We start from the raw sequence: 23,544 nt of genomic DNA, 5'->3' as shown, positions 1-23,544 counted from the left end.
AAAATATATGCTGAATTACTTGTGAAGAATGCATTTAAAGCTATTTTAAATGTGTTTTTATTTGTAAGACATTACTTATTAAGAAATTGGGTATTATGCTTACTGTTTAATCTGATGGTAAAGGTATTCTTAAGAATTTGCAAGTACTTAAGATTTTCAAAACTAAATGAGAAAATTGTGTAACCATCCTGCTGTTCCTTTAGTGCAATACAATAAAACTCTGAAATTAAGACTTATTTTCAGTGCATTGTTTTAATGATTACAAATAGATATTTCTTAAACTCATTTAATCCATAATAAAGACTTATTACTGTCATTTAAAAAATAGAATATTATTAAATTGTGGTTTTTCTTAAAGATACCATGATGGGATCTAAAATCAAAGATTTTTAAATGGCCAGGCATATTGCCCAGTGTTGTCATTTGACAAGATTCATAAACATTGATGGCATATCCTTATTTCTCTTACCAATTAAAAAAATTGTCATACTTCAAATATATTGAATTTCTCTTCTTTTTTTAAATACCAAGTTTTCAAAATGACTTGTATATTTATTTATAGAGTTTTTACCCATTCCTTTAAGGTAGGTAAATTATGGCATGTGTTTTTGTCAGTGTTCCCATACTTTATTTATGTACATTAAAAATAATGTAAGTGGTTTAGAAGTTTTTGGAGCAAAAGATCTAAAAAAAAGGAAACCAACATAAAGAAATTTCACATGGTGATCAAGGAAGTTTATGGACATATTTGTGGAACTCTTACTGTCATTGAATTGGATACCATTTTATTCTTTACTACTTAAAAATGCTTTGAAATAATGCTTCCCTGCCTTTGGAAGCATAGCTATTACTGTTTTGAGACTAGGTAATGGAGTTGAGTATGTCGAAGAGGAGGATGTAGAACCAGAAGAGTGAGCAGAGTTGAACCGTTTCATAATGAGGAAAGCTTGAAAGACCTTGTGTGGTATAGTGTAGAGAACACCTAGAGGGATGTGTTTGTCGGTTCATGTTTTAAGTTATTTATTGAGCACTTGCTAGGCACTGAAGATTATATTTCGAGTATGAACAGTCATTCAATTTTCAGCCTGTCTATTTATGTCAGTACCCACTCCTATTTTTTTCTGTTTACAAGTACTTTTTTTTTTTTTTTAAGTACTTTTGATCATTGCCCAAGTATTCTGTAATCCAGATAGGTTTTCCAGGGCTGTTACTTTAGAACCCTTGCTCTCATAGCAAACACGACTTTCCTTTATAAATTTTAATAAACACCCTTTTCAAAAACTATTCTAGGGAATTCTCCAGGATTAATGCAAACTACACTGGTTGGAATTTATGGAAGCCATGTTCTCATGCTTCCGTAATTAGATTTCTGATCCTCAGCTGATTCCTCAAAGATGATTGACAGTGAGGCTCCCTCAGTTCAGTGGCAAGTTGTTAGTGGGGCAGGTAAGTGATTAGAAAGTTGTTTCTTTGGATGCTTTCAGTACCTACTCACTTTTACCTTTTTAGTGTTTTCTGAAATTAGGTCACTTACCAAGAGAAAGCATAAACAAAATACTTACACTTGGCAATAATCCCACTGGTTCTTTCCCTTGCTCTGAGTTTAATTCTCTACCCACATGAACCTCTTTGGAGCAGCCCTGGTCTTATATGTAGTATTCTTGCAGGTTCAGCGGAGGTACAGTTAGCCTGGGTTTATCATCCTTACCAGCTTGATCCAGTGTTCCCTGTGTAGCGACAGCTGTTTATTTAGGTACTTTTATTTTTCCCTTTGTTATAATTACTTTAAATGTTGTATGTGATTTATCTTAGAGAACTTTCTAGCTCTCAGAAATCAATTTTTCCATTTGTGCCTATTGTATTTAGTGTAAGTAACATTATGGTTACAGCTGTCAACAGCTACTACAGATCTCCTGAGTTAAAAATCCTGTATAAGAAATGTAGTCTGTTTAGCAGTTATTCTATTAAAGAACACTACTCCATCGTGGCGGTATGTCCCTTTAGTACTGAGGAAGTGTAGAGGTAAACACTATTTGAATACCCATATCGAAATGTTATTACTGATGTTTGGTAGTTTTCTTAATGCTTAACTGCTATTCTCCATTACCCATTCCAGGTAGAGAAGAGTTTAGTTTTGGGCTGTAGACAAACTACCGATTTGTTTGAAGTTTGAATTACTTTTCATGAGAAGAAGAGATAGGGGATGACCAATCTCGTTTGACATGTATTAGATATTAGTAAAATATGGCAAAGCCTTTACTGATTATGTTGTGAATTGCCATGTCTACCAAGTTCAAGTTCAGATGCTTGAATGTCTTTCCAAAGGCAACAACATACATGAGTTTGTAGCATGTGTCTCTTCTGAAGTCTGTTCAGTGTCTTTTAGCTTGAAGACCACTTGTGCTCATAAGAGCTCTTCTCTGCTTCCCAAATCAACATACTATGTCGTATATTTACATAGAAAGGAAATAGAGCTGGATAGGCTTTGAAACTAGCAAAGCAGTTTTCTCTGTTCAGCATGTCTCTTTTCTTCTAATTAGGTGTTTATGAATAATGTTCATGAATATTACTGTCATGGTGCAAATAATGACTTATGTGCATCTTTTGTACCCTGTAGGGGTGAACTTTTAGGTGTGGCTATATTATAGCAGTATGAAATGACCAAATCCACTCAAATGATGATCTATATTAAAATAGACATCTAATTATATGCTCATTTAACACCCACAAATATACACCTCTCAATAATCAGTTATATAGTATTATTGTAAATCAGAAGTTTTGATGGCAAAAATATTCTAAAACAATACTCTTGAAGGGAAAGAAAAATATTGATATTTTGTCTAACATTGTTTATAAAAGTACTCATGTTCATCCTCTTTGGAAACTTAATGTTAAGTCTCAAATAATTTTAAGCTCTTTGGTTCAAACCAGTCATTGATATTCATTCAGACCAGCAGCTAATACTTCTCTGATTATAGTAATATAGATTAGAACATGAGGTTGTAATATTCTAGCACCATGCCAGGAGAAAAAATGTTCTATTTATGGATTAAGTTGACTAGCTTTCTTACAGCAATTTTACTTTGACTAAAATTCAGAGTTCTAAAGGTAAACGTCTAAAAGAAAATAATTTGCTTGTTCTGCTGGTCGTGGATAATAGAGCGAATCATATAAGATGACTTATCTGTGGAGCTGGAGTTAAGGTTTTGTCATTAATGCATTGTAGAATATGTAGATGCAAAAGAATGAATTGCATCTCTTGTAAGTTAATTTTATTGTACAGTGCTTTTTCTGAATATTTAATTTGCTTTCATGGTCATGTTCATGTATTCCGGAGGAGAAAAATTGCTTAAATAGATGGTGACAAGGTAGTCCCTTAAATTACGAGAGAAACATAAAATGTAGTTAGCTATTTATGCTTATGATTTGTTAAAATCTAAGTTAACCTTAATGGTGCTGTATCACTGTCCAAAGAAAATGCCCTTAAGTAGCTCTGTCTTACTCCTTAGAGCTTGCTTATTTTGCTTTTGTATATTTAATAAAAACTGTCTCAAATGTTTTCTTGTGTAGTTTATGGATAATGGTTGAGTCTGTGTGTTAATTCAAATTCACATGCAGCTAACTCTGGCTTCTATATAACCAGGGCTAGACTGTCTCTCAGCCCCTTATCCCCATTATTTGGGGGGCTATCACACAGGTTAGGCAGAGAAAATACTTTTCCTAAAAATGTTGGAATTAACATGTGTTAAACTCAACTGGACAATTATATTTCAGTTGTGAAACTCCATGTTTCTGTTCTAGAATAACTGATGTTTTCCCTTATATTTATTAATTAAGTACTTTAATCAAGCATTTTAAATGTACACGATTTAATTAATATTTGCAGTGGAAACAGATGTACATAATTTGAAAGTTTACTTGATTATTAAAATATTTTATTAATCCATGGTAATATTTTTCTTCCATTATTCTAAGTATGCATGAGTAAGCTATATATATGTGTATACATATGTATATATATATATATATAGAGAGAGAGAGCACCAATATAAAATTTGCTAATGTCAATTTCAGTAACTAGATCTAAAGTTTCATAGATTATTGTGATTTAAAATTGTATTTGGTTTTAATACCAAAATCAAAGGCCAATCTGTTATTGCAGCCTATACTTTAAAAAATAACTTTCTATAACTTGACATTTGTTATCTGAAATAATAAATCCATAGGTTAAACATTTAGATACTGGTGGGATATGTGATTCTGCCATTTTCAGAGTAATTTCATAAAAACTTAAGTCATAAAAGAAGTGCATGTATGAAAGTATTCAAATGTCTATTTTATATTACAACACTACTGGTGTATTCAAGTTTCCAAACAGCACAAGTAACTGCTTTGGAGTTTCCCTAGTGAAATTCAGGTAGTTCAACAGCAGCACGAGGGTGTGAGTCAAAAATAAGACTTTCGCTCTTGTATGATTTAAAAATCATATTTGGATATGGTGAACTTTTTTTTTTTTGTAGATGCGCTGATGAGTCTGCAACCTGCTGATAATAGCAAAATAAGCATTGGTTCATGTTTGTGATTAGCAGTAGCCAAGAGAGCCACAGGTCTACTGTACGTAGCGCTGAAAACACTGACCTCTGAAAACAGGTGCTTTCGCTCATTGCATGATCGTATTTACAGGCCAAATAACTAGGTAGTTCAAAGTTGAATTCAGTGACTTTAACAAGATAGCTTCAGTAGTATAGACTGAAGTGAAGGAATAAAAGAATTGGAGATTATCAATATGCAGCTATGTACTTCACAAAATAAAAGTGAAACATGTTCAATTCACTCTGTATAGTTCCTAGGGTAGGAAAATGAATGCTCTAAAAACTGAGTAGCTGAATGAATCAATGAGTCCCTCAGTTCTGAAAATGTTCCAGCACATGCTGCATAAACACCTCTTGGGGCTGATCCACTATTAGGAGGGAGGTGACTAGATAACTCATGGGATTCTTTATAGATCTATAAGCCTGGGACCAGCAGTTAGCGAATGGCTATGTTGCTGGACTCCATGTAGTCGACCACGGTTCGAGTCCTGGACCAAGTGGCTTAAACTCAACACCAGGCACGTGTGCATGCGTGCCCAAGATCCCAAGAGGAGAAGGGATTGTGGCATGGCCATCCCCCCTGGGGGGTGATTTCTCGCTTCCTGTCTCTGTCTCTCTCTTTCTGGCAAGCGCACGCGTCCTATAGCAAAAACCTCCCCCCCGACCCAAAAAAAGATCTGTAAGTCTATGAAGTAGAAAAAACAAAGGAAGAAATAGAGCAATAAAAAGTCAATGTAAGCTTGAATACTCATAACTAATTTTCATACTACCATGTCATATGGCCCCCAATACTTAACAAGTAGTAAAATGAGATTAGTGGTAAATAACAAAAATATGTACCCATAGACATTTCCCCCAGCATCTCCACATAAAATAGACCAGACCAGCCGTTGTATACCAATGAGGGAAATTGTATACCAATTTTTCTATTCCTTTGTTATAAGAAATGGAAGAGACATAATTATATCAATAAAATCTTTAGGAATATCTGCACATTTACATTTGAGTTGATAACACTAGTTTCATTTCAATAAAGATGCTAGAGGACTCTTAGATTTCAGACATGTCACATACACATTATTCAAAAATCTTCTTTATCTTGATACAGATCGTAATAGTGAATCTCTTGAAGATAGATGTGCAGCTAGTTTGTCCCGGAACTCATGAAGATAATTATATTGCTGGAAAAGTGAAGATTTGTTGAGATACAGTGTAGAAAACAAGTACCAAAGTAAACAATACTAGCAAAAAGAAGGATTCAGAAAAATGCTTGCTGGAAGGAAGCATTTACATCATGGGGAAGCTTTATTTTTCAGTAAAGTTCCGGGTAGTATGAAAAGCTGTTCCTTTACAAATGTCTAAAAATCAGAAGGTAGCCTGATTTTTAGACGAATATAGATGAATGTGTAATAAATCTGTGAAATCCTTTCTTTGCTTGAAGGAATAAGTAAGATTAAAAACAACACAGACAGGCATTACTATTATTATTTTTTAGAGGTCTTTGCTATAGGGCACGTGCGCTCACCAGACAGATGAGAGAGATAGAAAGCGAGAAATCACACCCCCCCCCCCGCCCCTCCAGAGGGGATGGCCACGCTGCAATCCCTTCTCCTCTATTCTCTTCTCGGAATCTTGGGCATGCATGCACACATGCCCGGTGTGAGTTTTAAGCCACTGGGTTTGGGACACGAACCACGGTCGACTACGTGGGAATCCAGCGACATAGCCATTACGCTAACTGCTGGTCCCAGACAGGCATTATTATTATTATTATTATTTTTGAGAGTTTTTTTGCTATAGGGCGCGTGCGCTTGCCAGACAGAGACATAGAGACAGAAGGTGAGAAAGCACCCCCTAGGGGGGATGGTCACGCCACAATCCCTTCTCCTCCATTCTCCTCTCAGGATCTTGGGCACGCATGCACATGCGCCCGCCGTGAGTTTTAAGCCACTGGGTCTGGGACACAAACCACGTAGACCACGTGGGAGTCCAGCGACATAGCCATTACGCTAACTGCTGGTTCCCACAGGCATTATTTTTGATAAATTTTTTTTCCCTGGGGAGTAAGTAGGGAGGAGAGGATACTTTCCGTAGCAATTAATGGTGGGATATTCAAGAAAACCTGGGGGCCAGCAGGTGGTGTGGTGGTTAAGGTGCTGAACATTACCACAAAGTCGACCATGGTTCTAGTCCCAGACTTGGTGACTTGCTTTCTCACTCTCTCATCAAATTAAAATAAATTAATGAATAAACAAACAATTCTTTAATAAAAAAGAAAATCTGTTCATAATCCATTGGCATAATTTTCACAAATGATATTTTTAAAAAAAATCACTAATCTTAACAGGTAAGCAAAGCAGAAGCTTTAAATAATTTATTTGGGAGTTTAAGTAGCTTTCAAAGGATATTTTTACTCTGCCAGTCATCTCATTTTACATTATTGAGGTGAAGCTACATACTGCTAAACTAAGCACAGATGGCCAAAGCTTGTTTACTACAGAATGTTGAGGTTGTAAATTGATATTCCATGCTAATGTGGGTTTACTGTCTCCAGTATTAAAGATATAACATATGCACATTTGTACATATATTTGACTGTATCTTTTGTATGAAAGAGAAGAGATTTGAGTTTCTTGAGTTTGAAACAGTTTGATTTTAACAGATAAGAGGGAGTTCTCTCTTCAGAAACTGCACAGTACGGTAGGTCCTGTATGAATTGTTTTGAGATAATCCGGTTGCTTGGTGAATTTATCAGTGATTATAATGTTTCACTGTATATGACACTTGATTAGACCCCTAACCCTGGGAAGACGGACTTCAAACCCATGAGCTGCCTGATGGCCAAGATTCTTTTATTTTTTTTTCTTTTGGAGAGGTTTTCGCTATAGGGCGCATGTGCTCGCCAGAGAGAGAGAGACATAGAGACAGAAAGCGAGAAATCACCCCCCAGGGGGGATGGTCACGCCGCAGTCACTTCCCCTCCATTCTCCTCTCGGGATCTTGGGCACGCACGCACACGCACCCGGCATGAGTTTTAAACCACCGGGTCTGTGACGCGAACTGCGGTCGACTACGTGGGAGTCCAGTGACATAGGCACGCTAACTGCTGGTTCCCACGGCCAAGATTCTTTTTTTTTTGGAGCGATGTCACTGTAGGGCGCGTGCGCTTGCCAGACAGACAGAGAGAGACATAGAGACAGAAAGCGAGAAATCACCCCCAGGGGGGATGGTCACGCCGCAATCCCTTCTCCTTCATTCTCCTCTCAGGATCTTGGGCACGCACGCACACGCGCCCGGCGCGAGTTTTAAGCCACTGGGTCCGGGACATGAACCGCGGTCGACTACGTGGGAGTCCAGCGACATAGCCATTACGCTAACTGCTGGTTCCCACGGCCAAGATTCTTTAGCATACACTTGGTTGATTTAGTTCTCAAACTGAACAAAGTGCTTGGGGAAAGAGGGAAAATTAACTTATAGATCTACAAATAAAGTGAAATCTGCAGGATCTTTTTAGTAATATTAATATAGAATAATATCCTTGGCATTGCTACTGCAGTGTTTTTGAAGTGTTAAGGGGATCATAAATGTGGAAGATGTCACTTTAGTTATCCATTGCAAAGGATAATTAGCACTACTTTGTTTTTTATATTCAGCTCTCATTAAATATTGATAGAATGGGGTTTTCCTTAGATCTTTTTAGCTAAAATGCTACCCAAAAAACTACCAAGGGGGACAGCTGGTAGCATAGTGGTTAAGGCAGCTGGATCCTACATGGGTAACTGTGTGGTTCATGTCTCAGATCTCTTGGTTTGAAAAGCATGCTGGGCATATTTGTATGTATACTAAAATCCTAAGAGGAGAATATAGGAGAAGGGACTGTGGGGGTGTGGCCATTCCCTCTGGGGGTGCTTTCTCACTTCTCTTTCTCTTTCTCTGGTGAGTCCATGCACCCTAGAGCAAAATGAAAAAAGCAAAACAAAACAAAACAAATACCAAGTTTATGGTAGCTAGCTCATTGTTTTAAATGAGAGGACCCATTCCTGGAATGGAATGAGATGAAAACTGAGCAGTAGTAGGTCCTGGAAGAGTAAACTGTAAAGTTCAATTTTTTTCCATTATGTTGTTTGAAATACTATGAATTTACATTTAATGTAAATTTAAAAATATATAAACAAATAATATTTGAATTATAGAGTATTTTAGATGTTCAGTTTATAGTTGTATCACACAGTATTTGTAACCACACCAAACAAGAACAGTCAACCTCCTCACCTTTATGGTCTGTATGGCCCCAGATCCTCTCAGGTCTCGCATGCTGTCTATGGCTTGCTGTGGTGACACTGTGTCAGACAGGTATAGTAGGAGACAAGCAGCTACTAATAGGATGTATAGAAAAATCATATATTACTAAAGGACTAGTGATGGATAGAGCATTTTATATTTAGATGTTTGTTGGTGTAGAAGATTGAGTCGGTGTAGTTGTTCAAAATGAACTCAGTGTGTTTTTGACACATAGTTATGATCTTGAATAACTGGTTGAATTAAAGTTTAATACTAGTTTCAATTTTTAAAAATTACTTTATGAGATATAATTCTTATACCATACAATTCATCCATTTAAAGTGTACAGTTTGGTGACTTTTAGTATATTTGCAGATATGTGCAATCAACAGTCAATTTTAGAATATTTTCATCATTTCAATAAGAAGCCCTGTACCCTTTTGCTGTCAGACCCCCCATATATCTTTGCCCTAGGTAACCACTAATCTTTCTGTTCTATAAGTCTGCTTATTCTGGATATTTCAGGTAAATGAAATCATACAATATGTGGTCTTTTGTAACTGGCTTCTTTCACTTAGCTCAATGTGTTTAAGATTCATACATATTATATATCTATATTTCAATCCTTTTTATGATTGAGTAATATTCCACTGTAAAGATAATACCACATTGTGTTTATCCATTCATCAATTGATGGACATTTTGGCTGTTTCCATGTTTTTGGCTGTTATTTTTTTTTAAAGAATTACTTTAATTTTCTTCATCATCATCATTATTTTTTAATTTGACCAGAGAGAGAGAAAGGGAAAGTAAGAAAGCCAACCATCAGGTCTGGGACTCAAACTGCAGTTGGCCAAGTGGGAATCCTGCACCTTAACCACCCCATCACCTGCTGGTCCCTTGGCTATTTGATTAATGCTGCTATAAACATTTATGTACAAGTTTTTGTGTGAATGCGTTTTCATTTATTTTGGATATATACCTAACTGGATTTGTGGGGTCATATGGTAACTCTGTGTTTAACTGTTTGAGGAAATGCCTGATTATTTTCTAAAGCAGCTGCACCATTTTACATTCCTACCAGCAGTGCACTAGGTAGAGTTCTCTTTCTCCACATCCTTTCCAATACTTTTTTTGATGATAGCCATCCTACTGGTGTCAAGTGATATTTACTGTTTTGATTTGCATTTTTCTCATGATTAATGATGTTGGGCATCTCTTCACATGCTTATTGGCTACATGTATATTTTGTTTAGGGAAAGGTTTATTCAGATATTTTGCCCATTTTTAAGTGGATTGTTTGTCTTTTTATATTATTGAGTTACAATAGTGCTTTATATATTCTGGATATAAGTTCCTTATTGATTACATGATTTAAAAAAATTTTTTTCCCATTCTATGGGATATCTTTTCATTTTGATAATGTCCTTTGAAATGCAAAAGTTAATTCTGATGCGGTGCAACACTAAAGGGAATAACTTACTCCAGAGTGTGGCATTTCAGGAACTGTTTTTGTTTTATCCAGCAATCGTTTTAAAATGAAAAATTAACATACAGTAATTAACTTTGGTTTTCATATGTATGTTACCCATAGATATTATTTAGATGTTACTATCAGTGTTAGAACACTTTTGTAGGGAGAACATTAGAACATATAAATAAAAATTCAGGTGCTAAGACTTGTAAATGATGTTTTGCATAATACTTCAAAGCAGCGCTGGAAAAAGCCTCCTATTCCCACCCACCTATCCAGTGAGCACCAAGTTTCGGGTCTTGAATAATCCTTTTTGTATTAGCAGACTTACATTTTGTTTCATTTTTATACAAAGTGAGCTATAGCCCAGAAATAGGAGTTAGTCTACTCTGAGGTTAAAAAAAATTAATAATGAAAATAAATTTCTTACCAAGACAAGATCTCCCAAGTCCTCCATAACAACTGAAAAAGAAATACAGTTTTGAAGTTTGTACATTTTCATTCCATCCCAAGCTACAACTAAAGACTTGCTCTGCTTTCTATTAATAGTTATAACTCTAATGTCTAACAGTGTTTTGCACACAGAGATTAATAAATCGAATTGACTGAATCAGTCAAGAGCATTTGTTGAGAGGTATTCTGAATATCTCATAAGGGTCAAGGTAGCCAAGGTCTTTCTATTGACTTCTTTAAACCCTAAGATCCACATCTGATAAATGGAGCATGTTACTAGAGATCAGGCTGTTTTTATCAACTCCTTTTGATTATTTTGTCTAAGCAAACTTTGAGGTTAAGAGACAAGCATATTAGAAACATGAACTTCTGGTCCAGTAGGGAGTTCTTCATTTGATGTGATATTTGCATGGAACTGTTTCGATCTTTTTATATTCTAGTCATCTCTCTCCCTTCCCCTACTGAGTAGAATTGAATAAAGGAACAAAAAATGAACATTTTATTTGTGAATTTATGTTCAGTAACTAGTGGTAACTTTTAATTACTGGAATATATTATAAGCCTAATCTAGGTAGTCTTATGAAAATTAATCTCTTTTTTAACTATCTTTTGAACCTGTATTCCCATTGGTTTTCAAGATATTTTAAGTTACATTTTTTCCTGTTTACTTCACAGCTCCTTATTTGGGGGCTACTTTTTATTATTAAAATTGAGATGTAATTCACATTTTTTGGTTGTTATTTCTTTGATAAGGCTTCTTATTAACTGTGGCTGGGTGTTTTGCTCTTGTCTTCCAAGAAGAGCCATTTCATTTTTAGAGCCAACTTCTAAAATCGTGTGGTCATTAGCTTGGGGTTCTGTTGTGCATACCAGTGCTTATATATATCAAAACCCAAAGTAGGCCTTATTGCATGTCGCCCTGTGAATGTCGGCAATGAAAGGAAGACCTGGGCTGCAGTATGCAGCCTGTACTGCATACTGCATAGAGTATTTCAGTCTGGACTGAAAAGCTGGGGAAGAAATGTAATTTTCTTCTTTTTGCATAAGTCAGAAAAACTTAACAGTCTAGCATGCTGAGTTTCCATGTTAACCTCAGTTGATGAAGCAAGCTGATAGTGTCAATTCAGATTTAAGAAATTATCTGAATCGTGGTTTGTGTAGATTTGTAATCTACATGCAATATTAACTAAATCAGCTAGCTTTTACAGTCCCACATGTGTACGGAGGCCCCATGCCTCCTACATTCACTAGTTATTGAACTTTGTAAACTGGCATTGAAACATTATAACAATGTTTTGTTGCTCCAATTTTATAAACTTTTATAGTGCAATACATGTTTATTCTCCTGAGGCAAACCAACAATAAATTTTTTTAAGGTTCTTGGTGCCTTCTTTAGTAGTATTTGATGAGAATCTTTTATACATTTGTAATAGATAAAGGAGATTACAAACCTTTTTTTTTTTTTTTTCTTTTAATCTTAAAACCATGTACCAAGTTTTTGGTCCAAATTGTGTAGGATAAGTTAAACTTAAATTGCATTCTATTAACCCATATAGTGTTTCTGTAAGCATAGTTATGTTGAAATAAAGTTTTAAAAAGCAAAAGCAAAAAAAAATTTATACATCTATTTGAAAAAGAAATCTCAGAATCGGTTTGAAAAATGGGCCCCAAAACTGGAAAATATTTTTTTACTAGCTACATCTACTATTTGCTTATACTTAGCAGGAAATTTATACAGATAACTATATTATTCTGAAATTCTGCTTTTACAATTTATACTGTTGAGTTGTTGGGAAAGTCATGATGCATTTTTGCATAGAAAAACAGAAAAAATACATCATCACTTTATTGGCATAATAAATGAGAGTATGCTGTTTTTCCTAGAGAAAGCTTGGAAGCTGTATGATATAGGATAACTTCTAGTTCTTTATTGCCTATTCTGCAAGCTATAGTTCTCTACCTATCACAGTTCTGTTTGACCACAAACAGATATATGTAACCAAAGACCCTTGTGTTAATACTAGGTTTTCCTTCAGAACTGGCATGAGGCCCCTGGGCTATAGGTGTCAGAAGAGAAGCTGGCTGGGCTTGCCCTTTCACTAGGTACACTGAGACTACAGGCTATTTTATATATCTCTAGTTCTTTTTTTTTTTTTTTTGAGAGGTTTTTGCTATAGGGCACGCGTGCTTGTCAGACTGACAGAGAGACAGAGATAGAAAATGAGAAATCACCCCCCAGGGGGGATGGCCACGCCGCAATCCCTTCTCCTCCATTCTCTTCTCGGGATCTTGGGCATGCACACACGCCCCTGGCGTGAGTTTAAGCCACCGGGTCCGGGATGCGAACTGCGGTCAACTATGTGGGAGTCCAGTGACTTAGCCATTACGCTAACTGCTGGTCCCTATACCTCTCTAGTTCTAAGCCATGCCCTTAGGAACCAGCTTTTTCAGGAATCAAACTATTAATACCCTTTCTTGTCCCAGAAAAGATTAAGCAGCTTGTTATAATACAAAATGTATGAGAAGCAGAGTGAAGGACTAGGCTTCTTGCTGTGGCACCTCTTCTGTGCTGTGTCTTACCTCTGGCAGAGCATCTAGTGTTGATTATCCATAGCACCCCGTATAATTGTCGTCCTTCCTCCAGGCTACCTTTCTCTTCCCTCTCCATTTTCCTCCCCTTTTCTTAAGCCATTTTACTGGAAGTTTCAAACTTTCAGACCAGCAGCTTATGATTTTTTTTAAGAGAGATTTTTGCTATAGGGTGCAAGTGCTTGCTGGACAGATAGAAAGTGAGAAATCACCCCCTGGGGGGATGGCCACACTGCAGTCCTTTCTCTATTCTCCTCTTGGGATTTTGGGCAAACACACACATGTATGCAGTGTGAGTTTCAAGCTACCAGGTCTGGAACTTGAACTGTGGTCAGCTACATTGGAGTCCAGTGATGCATTCATTATGCCATACACTGGTCCTCAGCAGTTTGTGTTTTTATAGTCATTGACAAACAAACATCCCTCTTTCATTCTGGTAGTAAAGTCATATTACTATATTGATTTTCAAGCCATGTTGTAAGATCGCCCATTGCATTGATGCTTTTTTTGCTGCAGGTTTTGGGGAAAATAAAAGGCTTTCTTGCTGTTGGAAGCAAACTGATAAGCTGACTAATAAGTGAAGTGTTATAGAAAAAGAATGATATTTTTGTGGTGGAGGGGCAAAATTGCAGCTAAAAGTCTAAGATAAAAGGAAAGGAAAGAAAGCCTGTAGCCACATTGTAATAATTTCCAAATCTACTAATTTGAAAAGTAATAACAGCACATGTCTGAGTGCGTATTCTATACCAGCCATGTGCTAGTTCTTTTTGTTCATTATCTCTTTTTAGTCCTTGTAACAAACTATGAGGTAGGTTTTACTGAGTAGAGTTGCAATAATTTGAGAATTCATTTTGACTGGGATATTCTCATGTAATATATTATGAAGAAAAGGAGAACATACTGTATTAGGGTTTTTCGGTTATTTTTAACGCAGATTGCAAGCTCCTCCATTATTTCACAGCAGCTGGCTATGTCAGGAGTCCCTCCATCTGGGATTGGATGATGATGAGTGATAATTCCATACTGCTGGTAGAAGTTCAAGAGATTTGGGACTCTATATTTTGACAGTTCCCCTCTGGTGCAGAAAACAAATATGTCTTGTATACCATAGTTCTTTAGTTCTTCTGCCAACAGACCAAGATAGACACAGACATACATATACAGAACATTACAAATTTAAATACAAGTAAGAAGGAGAATATGGAGCTAAATTTAAGTCAAACTATTAACAAATGACAACCTATAAATCTGAAATACCTATTGATTACATCTGAACCAAAGGTAACTAGAATTAAACCTGACTTTTAAGTCAAATGCTTTTTACTCAATTTGAGTCAATTATATTTTTGTTTTTGAAAAAAAAATTTGCAATAAATACTGTTTGAAAATAAACTGTCAGTCAGTTGCATGATGGTTAAGGCAGCTGGATCCCATATTGCTGATTGAGTCCTGGATGTGGTGACTTGAAAAACACATCAAGCACATATGTATGTGTGCTCAAAATCTCAAAAGAGAATGAAAGAGAAGGGACTGTGGCATAGTCATTCCACATGGGGTGGAGGAAGGTGCTTTCTCACTTTTTCTGTCTGTCTGTCTCTCTGGCAAGAGTGCATGCTCTCTGGAAAAGTTACCAAAAAAAAGAAAAATACCTAACATTTAGAAATAGACTCTTGCGAATGAATGATAGCACACTCTTTTTCTCACAAATTGACTATGCTTGCAACTTTGCTGTTTGTTTTACTGTAAATGTTGCATATAAAATCTCCAGCCTGGCCATGGCCATAGTGTCAGAGTTTTTGTGTTCTTCCTTTTATCTGCATTGTACCACATCATCATGTACTTAATTTTATGAACCAGGTAACTAGAAAATAAAGCAGTAACTATACTAACCTTACATGGCTTAGCTATTTTTATTAGAATCATATGAGCCAAGAAATATTGCTATAAGCATTCTATACACTGGAACGTCCTTATTGCAATAGTCATTCTAAAACATTTGGTTTAAAATAATTCTGGCTGACCTAACTGCCCTCTCTCCCTGCTTCCTAAATGCAAGGACATTTAACTATTTAAATACAAAGTACCTTTTCTCATGAACCTGTAGATCTGTACTTCAAAGTGACCAGTCCACATGGAAATGTACTGCAAGTGTCATGCACCTCATTTTAAAGACCAAGCACACAAACTGTCTCATTAATAATCTGCTTTATACTTAAAACTTGGTGAAATGATAATATTTAGGCTATGTTAGGTTAAATCAAATAATTATTAAAATAATTTCATCTGTTAATGTGATAACTATCAATAGAAAATGTAAAGTTATATATATGGCTTCCATTTGTGGCTCCTGTTATATTTCTGCTGGATAGTACTGCTCTAGATAAAACCATTTTTGTACTTGTAAAGACTGACCTGTAACTCACATACCTAACTAACCATTTTAAGAGAAGATGTATAATAATAATAAATAAATTAAGTAAATAATTCTTTTTAAAAAAAATATAGCCATTAGGTGGCATGGTCATTGGAACACTGGACTCCCACATGGCCGGCTGCAGTTTGAGTCCTGGACCTAGCAGCTTCCTTTCTCACTTTCCTTCTGTCTGTCTCTCTCTGGTCAAATTAAAAATAATAATAGTAAATAAAATTTCTTAAATAATTCAAAAAATGAGAAGAGGTAATTTCCTTTTTCTTTTTTTTTTTTTAAAGACAGATTTTTGCTATAGGGCACATGCACTCTCCAGAGAGAGAGAGAGAGATAGGAATTGAGAAATTACCCACCAGGGATGATGGCCACACCCCATCCCTTCTCCTCTATTCTCCTCTTGGGATTTTGGGCACACACACACTTGCGCCTGGTTGTTTTAAGCTGCCAGGTTTGGGACTTGAACTGTGGTCAACTACATGGTCGTCCAGCGACATAACCATCATGTCATCTGCTGGGCCCAGTAGTTTTCTATTTTTCTCTTGTGCACAGTGGATACTTTCTATTGTACAATGGTTTTCAAACTTTGCTAGAAAGGACTCTGAGGAGGTACTATAGGAACTGCTGCAGGGAGATTCTAGGTCTCCCCCACTGAACATTTTGATATATATATATGTAATTTTAAGAGATATTTTTTGCTATAGGGCACATGCGCTTGCCAGAGAGACAGAGAGACAAAATAAGAAATAGTTCCCCCAGGGGGGATGGCCATACTGCAGTCCCTTTTCCTTCATTCTTCTCTCAGGATTTTGGGCATGCACACACATGTACTCTCAATGAGTTTTAAGCCAGTGGGTCCGAGACTCAAACTGCAGTTGACTACGTAGAAGTCCAGTAATGTAACCATTACACCATCTGCTGGTTCCCATTTTGATTTATTTTATATACTGGATTTCATTTAAGGTTTCATTGCCAAAAATAAGTCAGAAAAAAAACCTAGAAACTCCTTTTATAGAAAATACCAAATGAATAAGGCATTTCATAAAGTACAAGAGTAGTTTTGAAACTATGACTTAAATTATATGTTGCATATGACCTGAGTGTTCTCCAAATGGAAGTTTCCTACCATAGTGAGTGTGTCTAAAATGGTAAATCTATATAAACATGGCAAAGGTCAACTAATTCATTAGCCTCTTTTTTTGTAGGTAAGAAAAATGTAAAGAAAGTACATTAGCAAACATATCCAGAACAACCGGGAAAAGATTTTAAGATTATTAAAAAATATATACTGGTCAGAATCATATACACATTTTTATTTCATGTACTGTGAAGATTTTGGTAGGGCTAGTTAGCTCTGAGATATTCCAAGCCAGTCAGAATGAAATATTTTGAAAATCCACATTTGCTAGTATTATATAATATATAAATTCCCATATTTACATATGGGAATGGAATATCAGGCTTACTAGACTTGAAGCCATGAGCATCCTTCATGTGAAAGGTGTGATTCCCACTTTGATTATCCTACCTAGATGTTGACTCTCTAAATGTTATAACCAGGATGGATAATTTCACTGCTGCCTCTGGTTCCTAGTAGGGCTTCATTTCTGCTGCCATAGTCATGTTTACAATGAGCATATGTTCAAAGATGTGGGCAGTACAATATGTCAGTTTTCTATTTATATACTTTTTGTCTTCTAACTTACACATTTTAATCTCAAATGCAGTTTATATGTATACTGTAACTACAACAATCAATAAAAAGCAATGATGTCATGTTTAGGTAAATGATGGATTCTCTGTGTCCTTCACAAATACTTCATATTTTACAATAAGTCTATAGTGAAACTGAACAAAATATTGAGCATTTATTTGGTATATTGAGAGAGCCTACAGTTTATTTTTGTTTTAACAAAGAGATTTTCAGTGTTATTAAAAAATTTATATATCAGTACGGCTATCTTGTATTATACTCACCTGTATCTTTTTGGATATTTCTTCTAACATCTTTAAATTTGCAACCTATAAGTAATAAGGCAAGTGAAAAAGTTAGTTTTTGATTATTTATAACATATATTTACTTATTTAGTATTATTTTAAAATATTTAATTAATTTAATTATTATTATTATTTAAAATTTGCTACAAGGTACACGTACTCACCAGAGAAAGAGAGAGACAGAAAGGGAAAGTGAGAAAGCAAGCCATCAGATCTGGGGATTTGAACTGTGAACAGCCATGGGAAAGTCTACTGCCTTAACCACCGCACCACCTGCTAACATTTAGAAAGTCATTCCACATGATCATTTGTGTCTAAATTCCACTGTGTATATGTATATGAATTTTAATTTCTTTATTTTAAGGCCTATAATTATAGGGGTACACAGATCCCAGCTGAAGGAATTCCTAATCAAGGATTCTTTGTTCTTTGTTTCTGTAACAAGTACTTAGCCAGTCTTTCCTCTCACTTGTATCCCAGGGTTTACATTTTTAAAAGATAATTGCAAATGTAAAGTGGTGACTGCAGATTTGAAAAGATTGAAGGACAGACCTATGTTCCTTATCTATAGCACACCACGAATGTTTCCAAAGTGAGTTCTCAGTGCTGAATATCTATGAAATTCCTTATTGCCCAGTACAGAGAATGATGAATTTTAAATAGATTCACAGGAAGCTAACTATAGTGTTACCTACCTGGAAGAGCACATAAGCCAAGAAACTGAGAACAATTCACTTGTGACAGAGGTAGCCTGATAAAAAAGAAAAATGTATCATTTTTAAAAAACTTATAAATGGAAATTCAGTTCAATAAAGGTGTTTCAAGTTAAACAGTACTCACAAAATACAAATTAATAGTTAACTATCAATGCATTGGACACAAAAATGTTTATAAAGATGGAAAGTTTTAATACAGTGACATCATTTGCTTTGTTACAATTTAAGTCTTAAAAATGGCAAATTGGTTTAAATTTACTTTAAAGATAGCAATGGCTAGATTGCCAATAGATGGTATACAGGGTGCTTTTTAGAAATTTATTTTTAAAGAATTATTTTATTTAACTTTATTTATTTGATTAATTTAACCAGAAAGGGATGGGGGTGGGGTGGGGTAGGGGAGAGTGAGAAAGCAAGCCACCAGGTCTGGTGCTTGAATCTTGGTTGGCCATTTGGGAGTCCAGTGCCTTTAACTACCATGCCACCTGGTGGTCCCAGTATACAGTGTACTTATATACTTATATAGCCTGTGGTGTATTACCTGAGATATACCTATATGAATAACTTACATAAATAAACTAAAAAAAATGACCCTGAAAACTTAATCTCCAGTATTCCTTCTACATTTCTCTTTCAACTTTTTTCTTTGTAGGACTTCCTTAACAGATGTAATTTTATAGGATGGAAACCACAGGGTACCTTCTGAAATAATTTCAAGAAATCATATTTCCAGTTTCCTGTGCTCAGGGACAGTGACTCACTTTGTCTGCAAGTAAGAAGATGAATTTAGAAGAAAAGAGGAAGCATCCTTTAAATCTTACCAGATTTTGAAAATTAGATGAGTTTTTGAGTTTTGAAGGAAGTTTGAAGGGGAAACAAAAGGTGTTACTATTTGATGGCAGGACAAAATACTGGGAACAATAACAGTATTTTCTCTTCCTATACAATGAATGGTGCTTTCTGCTTTTTTTTTTTTTTTTTTTTTTTTGCCAGAGCATATGCCCTCTCTGGAGAGAGAGGGAAATAGAGAGAAAAAGTGAGAAAGCATACCCATGGGGAACAGTCACACTACAATTCCTTCTCATTACTTCCTCATCTTGGGATTTGGGGCATACATACACATGTGCCTGGTGTGTTTCTCAAACCACTGGGTCCAGGACTTGAATCACACAGCTGGTCATTTAGGATCCAGCTACCTTTACCACCATGCCACAGGGTGGACCAAATGGTATTTTCTTAAGGAGAGAGATTATAACATTTACAGAGATGAGAGAAAACATTTGATTATGAGTTGTAGAGAATCTGGTGTAACCAGAAGTCACTTGCCAAGATTTAAAAGTTGGTTTTATATAGAAACTTTTTGTTATTGTCTTAACATGGCTTCTACCTTAAACGGAGTCTGCTGATAGATACTTTACTGTGACAAGGAGTTCTAAGTATTATCTAGGGTTTGACAGTGATAAATTGTTAAATTTTTCATTCTATATGTGGGGAGGGGCTTCAAAAAGTTCATGGAAAATATTTATTATGAAAAACGACATGGATTTCAAAATTTTCTTGTCTCCAAACTGTTTTGTTTTAATCCTATTTCCCTCCCATGAACTGAAGTCCCTTGTATATTGTATCCTACTATTTTGTCATAAAAGAATAAGCAGTTTTTGGTAGTAAATGGGAAGTCGTTTCAATCCATACTATTTCTTTTCCTTATTTGTTTCTACTAAGGTTTTCTAAATTTATAAAGAACAAAAAAAAAAGTCTTATTATATATCATATAGAAAAGGAATAATAAAATTAGAAGATTCCCTAATCAGCAGAAGATAATCAACTTAATATATTTTCAGTATGTAGTTATATTCTATAAAGGTTATGATGTAACATCAAATATTTTATTTCATCATTGATTGGACATGCTAACATACCATGATATCTGAATTGGAGTTTGTTCATCTTCAATAGGCTCTTCATCTGATGAATCAAATTCACTTGTTTGTATTGAAATCGGCTTCAAAAGAAATATGTTATATTAGAAACTATGAAGGGCAGTTTTATAAATAATGGTACAGAACAGTTTTATTATAGTTGATTCTTGCTTAAAAACATTGAATTTATATTTGCAATTCTGTCATCGATCTAGAATAGCAGCAAGATCAATAAAAATGATAAAGGACTGTTATTTACCATTCTATTAATGGTAAGCAGCACTGCTTAGTGGAAAGAGACTGGGAACCAAGAACCTGTCTACTGGTCTTGGCTCTCTTCCTTACTATATAATCTTGAATAGGTCATTTCAGTTTATTCTGGATCTGTTTTCCTCAAGTATAAAGTGAGAAAATTTAGTAATTCATTCACAAACATTTCCTGGACACTTTCATTTGTGCAGTTTGGAAGATGCAAAGACCCATAAGATAAATAGCTCACTTTCAGTATAGTTGGAGACACAGCTGTATGCAGAGATTACAGAAGAAAGATTTCAGTGCTAAATGGAAGCAGAAACTATGCACTGTACAACAGAGAAGGGAATAAAACTACAGGAGTTAGTGAAGGTTCCACAAGGGAGATGTTTAGCTGTGTTCTGAAGGAAGAGAAGGAAATTTCTAGACAGGAAAGTAAAGGCAATTAAAGCAAAAAGAGAAACAACTTCAATATTCAGGAAGTGTGATATCAAAATAGAGATGGGGCAGAGGAGATGAAGCTAGAGTAGTTTTATCCACCCCATTTCTCAAGCAACAATCCCTACACAACCTAGTAGTTTGGTGGGAGGAGTATAGATAGATAACCAACTCTCGACTTTATGAGTCACTGGATTGGAGAGTTAGATGTACTCTGTGTGCTAGCGAGAGAGCTGGAATGCAATCAAGTATCTTTTCTACAGGGAAGACTTCTATACTCCATTGGAATTTTAAAGGACCAATAATAAAACAAAACAAAACAAAACACTCCTTAGTTGGAACCAACTGAGAGATAAGACATTGGAGAGGCAAATGGAGATAAAAATATTAGTTTTACTACTGAATTTATTATTTATCAAATGAAGGATATAGTTGAGCTTTGTCAATGGATTTGTCAATTCTTCAACCCCAGAATTAGACTTATCCACTCAGTCATAGGCAGGAACAGACAACACAGGGCTCCTGGGTGACAATGGACTAGAAAGTACCTTCTGCAGGCAGGTAGGTAGATCCCAAAAGACAGGGAAGAAAAGGTTGAACCACTTGAGTTCAGTTCTTCCTGGGGCGTGGTGGCACCCGTCCAATGGCAAAAACCTATGGAGGCTGGAGGATTGTGGCATCGAATCCATCTCACTCACTCTGTCTCTCTCGGAGAGTTCTTCCCAAGATGAGGAATCAGGTAACACGCTCTGGTAACAAATTGAGAAAGGCCAGAGGTGAAGGACAGTTGATGATTCTCCAGATGGACACACAAGAGATCCGCAAGAGTAACCACCTATTACTGCCCTCTCTAGCTCTGAAGCTATATTCTTTTTATTTTTATTTATTTATTTTTTGAGAGGTTTTGGTATAGAGAATGCACACCTGTGAGAGAGAGACAGAGAGACAGAGAAATCACCCCCTCTCCACCACCACCCCTCCCCCCAGGGAGGATGGCCACACTGCAATGCCTTCTCCTCCATTCTCCTCTCAGGATGGGCACACATGCACAAGCACTGGGGTCAGTTTTAAGCCGCTGGGTCTGGGACTTGACCCACCATCAACTACGTGAGAGTCCAGCGACATTAAGCCATCTGCTGGTCCCTTTGAAGCTATATTCTATAATGGTCTTATTAGTTACTAGAAGATCACATGAAAGAGCCAAGTTGGGCTATGGATTTCAGTTGCTCATAATCGATTAAACCATAAAGAATGCCCTTCAGAAGTTCTCAGCCATAGTGGTGGTAATGTGAATCAGATTGGGATGCAGCTCCTTGCTTGAGTTCTTTTCTTACGTTATCTTTACAATAATTTTGATTGATTGGAGATTTTAAGTTGTGTAGCCATTCACTCAGCCTCTCCCAGTCAGGTTTATAAATCCTAATACAGCTGGACTTCTTCACTTTCCCAGGCCCAGTGATTCTGAACCTCACGAAAAGGGACGCAGTGCCTGGTGGCCCTGGGGGATGGTGACAGTGGTGATGTGGTCCAGTCCGGACCTGGCATTTGTATTCCTGGTTTTCCTCAGTGACGCAAGGCAGCCCCCGACACACTGGGGCTGGGATATCACGCTGACTTGCTGAGGAATTTAGCTCTCTATGCCTCAGTTTCCTCCGAAAAATGGGGCTCGGCCCAAAGGGCAGGGCTACTGAGAGACTTCTGCGACCCCATAGGCGGAAGGTGACAGCCCCATAGCAGGTGCAGAGACTGCCCATTCTCCTCTCAGTCGCCACAAACCTGCTCCGCGGGGTCTCAGTCCTTCGCAGCTGTCGCTCTCGCCGGTGCGAGGAAGGGCTACCTCCCCAACCCACAGGACGGTTACAGCTCGAGATGTTCCGCGACCAGGCCCCGGCTTCCCTCAGCCCAAGAACTGGCTTCCGGGACCATTCTTGCCCCTCAGCTTCGCTCCTCCAAGCCCCGGCCCACCCGACTCACCGGCTTCATCGCAGGCCGCCCTACGTCGTGACCAGTGCCTCCCAGCACCGGCGTCTCAGTAGTGGTCCCGCGCGGAGCCCGCTCCTCCTCTTAGCTCATTGGTACATCCTTCTGTGAGGTGGGGCGCGGCGTCTTCTAGGAACCAATCAGATCCTCTCTCTGTTCCTTTCCCCGCCTCCAAGTGTCTTGTCTCAGACTCTAACCGCTCATTGGTTCCTCGGAACCTTTGAAAGTCGCGCGGGAGGAGGACCCTGTGGAACGTTGATTGGCTGGGAGGGCGCCCTCCTCCCGCTAGAGGGCAGTGAGTGGTGTGGGGTGGGGAGTGTCGATGGGCGGCCCCGGTGCCTTGCGGACGTCAAACTATGCCTTCTGGTGACAGGATGTCAGAGTGGTATCAGGGTAGGAAGTTTTTGTTCACTTTCTTTAAGTT

At 36.9% G+C, this 23,544-nt stretch overlaps 1 protein-coding gene across 4 annotated transcripts; it reads right to left on the bottom strand.

Moving 5' to 3' along the window:
- Positions 1 to 5,198: 5,198 nt before the first annotated feature.
- CDKN3 (cyclin dependent kinase inhibitor 3) lies at positions 5,199 to 23,240 on the bottom strand. Of its 4 annotated transcripts, none has more exons than XM_027776638.1 (9): positions 23,115 to 23,232; positions 21,689 to 21,889; positions 20,451 to 20,533; positions 18,511 to 18,566; positions 17,795 to 17,839; positions 14,294 to 14,516; positions 10,781 to 10,812; positions 8,868 to 8,968; positions 5,199 to 5,776 (listed from the first exon to the last, which is right to left on the bottom strand). In XM_027776638.1, the coding sequence occupies exons 1-9, from the start codon at positions 23,121 to 23,123 to the stop codon at positions 5,690 to 5,692; spliced, it is 837 nt and encodes a 278-aa protein (XP_027632439.1). In that variant the 5' UTR covers positions 23,124 to 23,232; the 3' UTR covers positions 5,199 to 5,689. The 4 variants fall into 4 exon arrangements, with proteins under 4 accessions (XP_027632439.1, XP_006160618.1, XP_027632438.1 ...); XM_027776637.1 differs by having other exon boundaries at positions 5,207 to 5,776; positions 8,868 to 8,971; positions 23,115 to 23,138; XM_006160556.3 differs by lacking the exon at positions 21,689 to 21,889 and having other exon boundaries at positions 5,202 to 5,776; positions 23,115 to 23,240.
- Positions 23,241 to 23,544: the final 304 nt, after the last annotated feature.

This window comes from Tupaia chinensis, unplaced genomic scaffold (genome assembly GCF_000334495.1).
Source record: "Tupaia chinensis unplaced genomic scaffold, TupChi_1.0 Scaffold000688_1, whole genome shotgun sequence".
NCBI classification, from domain to species: Eukaryota; Metazoa; Chordata; class Mammalia; order Scandentia; family Tupaiidae; genus Tupaia; species Tupaia belangeri.
This window is presented reverse-complemented; position numbering and strand designations above follow the sequence as displayed.

Excerpts from the sequence above, each read along its gene's own strand:
- CDKN3 (XM_027776637.1), bottom strand. Across the intron at positions 8,972-10,780 it reads ACTTGGGAGATCTTGTCTTG|TAGCTGCTTGTCTCCTACTA; the intron begins GTAAGAAATTTA and ends ACATCCTATTAG. Across the intron at positions 5,777-8,867 it reads GGGCCATACAGACCATAAAG|CAATATAATTATCTTCATGA; the intron begins GTGAGGAGGTTG and ends TCACTTTTCCAG.